The sequence below is a fragment of the Egretta garzetta genome, unplaced genomic scaffold (genome assembly GCF_000687185.1).
Source record: "Egretta garzetta isolate BGI_Z169 unplaced genomic scaffold, ASM68718v1 scaffold514, whole genome shotgun sequence".
Taxonomy (NCBI): domain Eukaryota; kingdom Metazoa; phylum Chordata; class Aves; order Pelecaniformes; family Ardeidae; genus Egretta; species Egretta garzetta.
Window position 1 is genome coordinate 67,746 of NW_009259483.1, and position 8,478 is coordinate 76,223.

Genomic DNA, 8,478 nt, shown 5'->3' on the forward strand with positions numbered 1-8,478 from the left:
ATCACCCCACCTATACTAACACTGTAAGGTAAAAAAAAAAAAAAAAAAAAAATGTACATCATACACCACCCCCACCCCCACCCCCCCTGCAAAGCTACACCGGCATTCATTTATTTACCTTGAACACCCGTAGCACCAAAGCTTTCCCAGCACAGTGTCACCCTGGGCACTCTGGCAGCTAGCTCACACCGCAGTGAAGGCTGGCCTGCAACCTAATTAACAAGGGTGCATCACCCAGCTGGGCTGCAGGGCTATCTCGGATTGCCCACCTGAACAGATCCAGAAAAACCAGGCCAGAGTTCATCATCACTATGCTGGGGTAAACACTGAACCCCTCCCTTGCAATAGCAAAGGCTGCTAAAAAAAGGCTTACACTAGAAAATGTTTAGTTTGCACAAGAAACAAGCAGCAGAAACATACTCACACCATATGATGGAAGCTCAGTGATTTTTGCATCACCTGTACCGTTACAAACCTCACACACAACGGTATTTTTCTCTCTGCCACAGCAAGAGTAAGAAGGTAGTGGAGTATGTCTGAGACAGAAGCAGCCTCTTCCTGAAGTAGCATGTGAAAACTTCTCTCCAAGTTACCTGAATTTAAGGGCAACGGGGAGCAACTGGGAAGCCAGTGCTGCCTGTCCAGGTCTCCAAACCAGAGAGTGGCATGAGGAAGAGCTTGCAAGCTCACAAGCTCACAAGCAGGATTCCTTTGACCGCTATTTTGCGCCCAAGAATTCTCCACTTTGAGTTTATGTTATTCCTATTTCTTAAACCAACGGTCCCATTTGTAAATACAATGTAAGTTGTGGTCACGAGGTCAGTGCAGATGTACATAGGGACAGACACCAGCTGCAAGGTATTTTTTTAGAGCAAGCACAATGTTGAGAAGTCATGCAAAACAGCACGTTACTCTCTTTCATGCACCTGCTCCACCAGCACTGCTGATCTCATCTGTCTCTTGGCAGCAAGGAGCGTTACGGATGGGACATGCTTCCATCCTGTGTTTCTGGTGTGGCAGTCTCTGCCTTAACGCCCCGTGAAGCTGTTGCACACACTGGTGTAGACTTGATACTACACAACACGGACCTCCTCTAATTGTACGGTATCTGTCATTTCACATCTTCCTCTAAGGTAAAGGAAAGAACGAATTTCAATCAATTTTTCTGTATTCAAATTTGTAAAAGTGAGGGATGCACAGCTATGTTAAAGAACCACTAATACTGGGGCACACCCTGGGGCTGCCTCAATAATCCTCATGCCTTTTGTTCCATCTCACGCTACAGATTTGCTACAATTCAGCATCTTAGCTTTGCCAACAGCCATGTAACTACACCATTGTGGTTTGTTTCATGCTACAGGACAGTTCCTACAACAAGGATACACGAAGAAAAAGCAACTGTTTTCCTAGGGTTTTCATTTCTATTCCACCATCACCTGTGACGTATTTCATGCTGTTCAATTCTATACCTGAATTGCTCAGAAACTCATGAAACAAAGACCTGATCTGGCTAATTTTCATCAAGCTCCTCCCTTTTCTGAAAGGGAAAAAAAACCCGCACCTCTCTTACTCACCTCTTACTTGATGGGTTGACCCTGGCTGGACACCCAGGTGCCCACCAAAGCTGCTCTATCACTCCCCTCTTCAACAGGACAAGGGAGAGAAAAATCTACCAAAAGGCTCGTGGGTTGATATAAGGACAGGGAGAGATCATTTGTCAGTTACCATCTTGGGCAAAACAGACTCAACTTGGGGAAATTAGTTTATTACCACAATTCAAATCAGAGTAGGAGAGGATAAAAAAACCCCACCAAACCTGAATCTTAAAACACCTTCCCCCACCCCTCCCTTCTTTCCTGGCTTAACTTTACTCCTGATTTTTCCCTACCTCCTCCCTCCAAGCAGCACAAGGGGATGGGGAATTAGGGTTGGGGTCAGTCCATCACACACTGTCTCTGCCGCTCCTTCCTCCTCAGGGGAGGACTCCTCACACTCTGCCCCAGCTCCATCCTGGGGTCCCCCCACAGCCCCCAGACTGTTCAGGCGTGGGTCCATCCTTTCCACAGGATGCAGTCCCTCAGAACAGACGGCTCCAGCGTGGGTCCTTCCCACAGGCTGCAGTTCTCCACAGACTGTTCCAGCGTGGGTCCATCCTTTCCACAGGATGCAGTCCCTCAGAACAGACGGCTCCAGCGTGGGTCCCCCGCAAGGTCACAAGCCCAGCCACCAAACCTGCTCCAGCCTGGGCTCCTCTCTCCCTGGGGTCACAGGTCCTGCCAGGAGCCTGCTCCAGCGTGGGCTTCCCATGCGGTCACGGCCTCCTTCAAGCATCCATCCACCTGCCCCGGTGTGGGTTCCTTCCTGGGCTTCAGGTGGAGATCTGCTCCACCATTAACCTCCATGGGCTGCAGGGGCACAGCCTGCCCCACCAGGGGCTGCCCCAAGGGGCATCTCTGCTCCGGCACCTGGAGCTCCTCCTGCCCCTCCTGCTGCACTGACCTTGGTGTCTGCAGGGCTGCTCCTCTCACATCCTCTCACTTCTCCCTCTCTGGCTACTGTTCCACAGCAGGGGTTGGGTTTTGTTTTTTTTTTTTTTTCCTTCTTGACTACGTTATCCCAGAGGTGCTACCGCCATCACTGATGGGCTTAGCCTTGGCCAGCGGTGGGTCGGCCTTGGAGCTGGCTGGCATTGGCTCTGTCGGACACAGGGGAAGCTTCTGTCTCCTTGCCACGCAAACCCAATACACTTACCTCAATCGGCTCTTCGATGCCTGCTTTGTATTTATTCATGATCACACCTTCTCTCATCTCTCCTCCCACCGGCTTTCCTCAGCCTCCAACACTTTGCTTTTCCTCAGTAACCATCATTTTGCTTTTCCTTGCTGGGGTCTTGGTAAGGCTCTGGAAGCTGGAACATTCAATGACCTTTAAAAAGTTCTTGTGGAAGTCTGGCTTCTTCAACTCATTGCTCCAGCTCTGTGATCTGATTAAAACTCTCAGAACACCTCCCTCAATATCTGAGCAACTGCCAGGATCTCCCATTTCACTGTTTATAGGCTACACAAGGCTGAGACAAATTTCTCCTTGTCTGAATACAAACAAGCAGTGACAATTCTATGCTTTTTAACCAAATCACGGCTAGCAGCGTAAGAGCAACTTTCTCAATCTAGTCTGCTAATTGCAGAGAGCTACCACCAATTGCTTCCTATAGCATGGAAAACAAAGGAAACCTAAACCAGTAACAGTGACAGCAAGAAGCAACTAACAGCTGTTGGTAACTGGGTACCAGTAGGTCAGAACTGGACAGGTTACAGATTACTAACCCCAGGACAACAGGAAAAATGAACTTTTGGGAAAAGTAGGAGGGATAACACACAGGTCAAATAGATGAAACCTCTTCAATGCATTCCGGAAAGAAGTCTTAGGACATCCAAGACTGCCACTCTGTGACAGTCCTTTAAAAATGCTCATTTTTTTTTTGTAAGAGTTCTTAAACATTGGTCAAGTTAGATCCATCCACCAAATTAAAAGGGTAACATTTCTTGGACAATTCTATACATTTTATGTTCATGCAGTAAAGAACCTAAATAGAGAGCAGCTCTCCATAGTAACATGGGAGTAAAATATCATAATTAAACATGATTTATTCACCATTGCTGCCTATATAAGCATCATTTATTTTATTTGCTGTAAGACTTGCATTTGTTTCTCCTCTCGACAGATTTGTAAATGAGAACTATTTTGCAACTCAAACGTTCTAAGCTGTTTAAATGAAAATCATTATTCAAATTTATTTTTTCCAATCGAGAGTCAACTCTCAGTAAGTCCTAGAAATCCTGACAAATGTTTCAGAGTATAAACCCAAAGCATTTTAAGCTTTGAAACACCACTGCATAGCTTCATCAGCTTGACATAAGCAAGTAAAAAATAAACCCTTATTTCCCACTTGTTCAGACTTCTGTAAGAGCTTTGCCCTGTACCTGGAAATCAGAAAACTGGATACGCTTTCTTTTGGTTCTAGTATAACACAATCTTTGCAGCTATTTTTTAAGTTCGATAACACATAACTTCAGAATTAGGAACAAAACCAAATGAAACTTCTTCACTCAAAGTCTAAAGCAAGCAACCAAAACCAAACTGACAGTAGCACTGTGCTATTATCTCATGTACCGTTTTCCCTCTCTCAGTTTTAATTAGGTTAAGTTTAAGAATACAGATACCCTGCTGTTGAGATACCTGTAACTGTGTTAGCACTGCTACAAACATACAACTTCACTCGGTATCATAATGCCACCATAACTTTATTCCATTCTCAAATCTATCATATTCTTGTCCTTAATGATGCACTATTTAGTTGTTTGCATTCAAATATGCATATAAACATCCAAAAGAGTTACCATAACAGTTTTTATTAAAAAAACCTAATGTACATGTTTTTCCCCAGTACAGCTATATTTTTCTTAAAAAGTACTGTACGTATCAAACATTTAAGGTTTATCCCATCGCTGTCAATTGTCTTTGAAGAGCTGTCAAACATCTCCAACTTGAATGAACTGCAGTATAGCCTCAAGAAAAAGCTTTTAACTTTCTAAATGTATGAGAAGAGTATTTTGTGGCATGAAGACAACATGCCGTTAACAAGTAATCCTTGTGTTTACAGCATTCTTCCAGGAATGATATAAACTCCCAAATCCCAAGTGATAATTCATACCCTGCATAAAACTAACACAAGTTACGTTGAAGTTATTCAAATGATAGATAGCATTTGGAAAAGTGTGTGAACATTCATATTTTTAACAGCTCTTTAAAGAGGTAATGGTGCAGATTAAGTACAGGCTTTTTGCCTCAGTATAATACACATTTGAAATCAAAATAAAACATGGAAGACCAATATCTTTACATTTTATTCTTCAGAAAAAGAAGAATCTTAAAGAAAGCATTTAGTAGTCCACTTGTGCTTAAAATATTCAACGCATGAGAAAGCCAAAAGAAAACAAAATACACATTTTTGTACACCATGATCAAAAAGATAACGTTATAAATTTTCAGAAATTGCACTGTATTTAAAACACTCCCTAGAATATGCTCCAGTTCTACGTATGGCTACTGAGGCTGCCTGACACAGTTCCTTTTCTGCTTTAATTGCCAACCTGTGGAGGCCCTTCAGGGATGAGTGATGTGAAGAAGGTTGTGATAAAGGACCAAGCAGAAGCCATGAATCCAGGCTGCTGCTCTGTACTGGCATCGTCACCTGCATCTTCTCTGCTGTCTTCATCAATCCCATCATCCATAAGTCGTTCCTTTAAAAACAGAAATTGAAGCAATTCAACTGCTTCTTTTCAGAGCTCTGACATAAGGTAACCAGCAGTATCTTCCTACATTAACTTCTCTCAGAACCTCCTGAAGAATAACTAGCATGAAGAAAAGTCTGTGACTGAAGTAGAGACAATCAGTAACTGTCGGACTGGAAACACAGAGAATTTAAGCAGCCGGCACAACACTGAGGACAATGCTGAAAGCTTTCTCGTTAAACAGGCTGCATTTCAGAAAAGTTGATTTTCTATCTGGACATCACCGCATACTTGACAATATAATACATAGGAGTCTCAAAAGGCACGTCTGCTCTTACCATCTCTTCAAGATCAGGGTTATTTGCATGTTGCCCATCACGGTTCACTTCCACATTATTGGCTGCCTGTTGTTGGCCTCCCTCTTGCCTAAAGGGGAACCATCCAGCTTGGTGTCTATGTAAGAAAATGGAACAGTTGAAAATCTTTCTTTTGAAAGGAATACAAAGATTTTTCTGCTACAGATAACTACTGCAGTAAATTCTTCAAGTACTTCGAAATGAAGCTACATGTATTTTTCTGCCAGTCTGTCTTCTAGATCGAACGGCTATTCTTTGATGTCTGGGTTAAGGAGGGCCTTGCTAAGAGCTGTTCTTTTAAGTTTCAGAAGCACTGTTCACAGCCCTGTTCCTTAAATGAGTAACGTACCATGATTAGGTGATTAAATAAGTAGTATACTTTCTTTGGGTGTCCTCCCCATTTTTAAGTACTTAAGTTACATTAATTTTTAAAGGCAGCATTAATTTTCATAGCTTAAAGTTGACTTTCTGCAGAAAAAGGAATTTAAACTTCAGCTAAGGCTTGAACCACTTTACCACTGTGAAGTAAATAAGCCTCTCCTACGTTTTCAAGTGTCTGTATTTTGATTTCAACCATTATATCTGCATGAGAAACAGAACAGTCCTTGTGACGACAGAGACTACAGTTTAAGGAAACTCTCAATGAATGGCATTAGTCCAAAGTATCAAGGATTACTGCTGTTTTCCACTTCTATTCACACCACTAAGGTATTCTGACATATAAAGGGAAGTGATGACAACAGTACTGATGTTTCTTAATAAAACAGATAGAGAGCTTGGGTCTTTTAAGATGTATTGTAAAATGATTTTTTAGTCCCTGCAATTCTACCAGACCTAGTACCCACCATACTACCATGTAACACACTGTAGTACCACTACCTTAACTCTGCCTAACACATTTTACTGCACAAATCCCATACGTTATTTTTGAAATATAAATGAGCTTAGCGCTGCAGTTTTCCTTTCAGATCCAAGCAGTAATGTTTTAAGTTTATGCAAGCATACGCTTGACCTACATGAACTTCCCTCACTCCCACTTCCTAAATTTCCATCCCAAAATTCTACATTTCTACAATCTGTTAACATCACCAACATTTAAGAGCACCATATTTCAGGTATAAGTGGTAGCCAACTCACTGTAAAAATGTTTTGAAAACTCTTTCTTTTTTCATATCAGCTTCTCTGCTTGTCTGAAATTCAATTTATTTTTCTTTCCCCACACCATACCGTAAAGGAGCAGTACCCAAACTTTTGTATTTGGGTAACTTTTCAGTTTAAATGGATTATACTCTAGGACCATACTCCGCATAGCAGATCTGCAGCTGTAGTCAACTGTTGTACTCACAAGTAAACCAGCAGCATGGCTCCCATTACCATGACAAATCGACTGAAGGAAGAATAGAAGTATACAATGCTCAGAAGAATTGCTGCTCTAGAGAACGTGTACATCCAGTCCAGCCAGTCCCGGTTGAAGTCCTCCTCATTCACTACTGGGCCACCCTGTGCATTCATCTGAACATTCGGGTTTACAGGCCTGTTCTCCTGGACGGCTACATTTGGCACTGCTGCGGGCTCATTTGCAGGAGCACGTTCTGAATTTACAGCCTGCGCAACTGCAGATCTCACTGGCTCAGTGCTGGAAGTCACTTGGGCTGAAACAGCAGCTTGGCTAAAAATTTAAACATAAAACTAGTTTGTCAAAAACATACACCGAAATCCCTAAACCTATTCTTGTCATCTTTCCTACACTACTAAAAAACAAAGTTTCAGATGTAATACATGTCAAAACAAACTCCACTTTCCCTTAAGTCTTTACTTATTAATACATTAATTTAATTTCAATCCAAAACTGGATTTTATAATTTGCTGGACAAAACTTAAGTGTTAAAACAGCATAGCCAAACAAAATAAACACAGACATTTTGATCCTGCAAAAAACATTTAACTTTTTAATACCTCCTTTTCATTAGTCTAACTCAATACTACCCAAGATAATGCAGACTTACTATTGCATGTAGTACTGACGTGCATACATTTGTTGCCACCAGATCATCTGTAGGGGACTGAATGCAGGATACATAGAAAATCCAGCAGGAACACCTTGGCCTGGAAATTGGTTGCCTATATTGCTATAAAAGGATTCAAAGAAAAATCTTCAGTTCTAAATTGCCCCATTTATAATATGTGCTAATATTAAAAACAAAGTAGCATTCCTCCTCTCATTTGTCCCCCTACAATAATGCACTGAAATAACACTGAAACATGTAGTAAGATCATCCCACCCATTCCAAAAAAGCACTACATTTTCATACAAGAAATTAATAGGCAAAGTTATTTCTCTATAAAGAGGATTTGTTTTTGTACTTGGACATCTGTCACTAGCTGCATCTCTGGGACAACACCATACTGAAAATTTTTCAAAATTGTGTATGTAACTGCAGAAATTCTTCCATACAATTCCTTTTAAGTTCAAAGGTCACCCTTAAAGGTGCTGCAGGAGCTGTAAAGGGAAAAAACTTATAGCTTCTGTAACTTTCTTTTAGAAGCAATACCTGGAATGCTACTGCGATCAAAGACATGAAGAAATGAACATGAGCAAAACCAACAACTAATCTTTCAGATACGGCTTCTGAAAAATGCAACTTACAACACTGTAAATTATTTACTTCCCCCTCCCCTTAATATTTTGAGCATACGCGATTCTCATTCCTATGGGTTTTTAACTCTGGTTCACATGCAAGAGATATAAAGCTCCTATACATAAGTTTTAGGTTTGGTTTTGTCTGCTTTTAAACTTCTTAGCCTCTCTTACCTCCTAGAGCATATAGCAT

At 41.5% G+C, this 8,478-nt stretch overlaps 1 protein-coding gene across 3 annotated transcripts in view; it reads right to left on the reverse strand.

Moving 5' to 3' along the window:
- Positions 1-3,875: 3,875 nt before the first annotated feature.
- Positions 3,876-8,478, reverse strand: part of HERPUD2 (HERPUD family member 2) — a 21,038-nt gene continuing 16,435 nt past the window's right edge. Inside the window, exons 3-6 of one of the 3 annotated variants that reach the window (XM_035892758.1) lie at positions 7,654-7,776; positions 6,993-7,316; positions 5,630-5,744; positions 3,876-5,300 (exon numbers count right to left, since the gene is read on the reverse strand). In XM_035892758.1, coding sequence (XP_035748651.1) covers positions 5,139-5,300; positions 5,630-5,744; positions 6,993-7,316; positions 7,654-7,776 — 724 coding nt within the window. In that variant the 3' untranslated portion in view covers positions 3,876-5,138. The remainder of the gene's footprint in view (positions 5,301-5,629; positions 5,745-6,992; positions 7,317-7,653; positions 7,777-8,478) is intronic. The other 2 variants (XM_035892756.1, XM_009637200.2) reach the window with 2 other exon arrangements.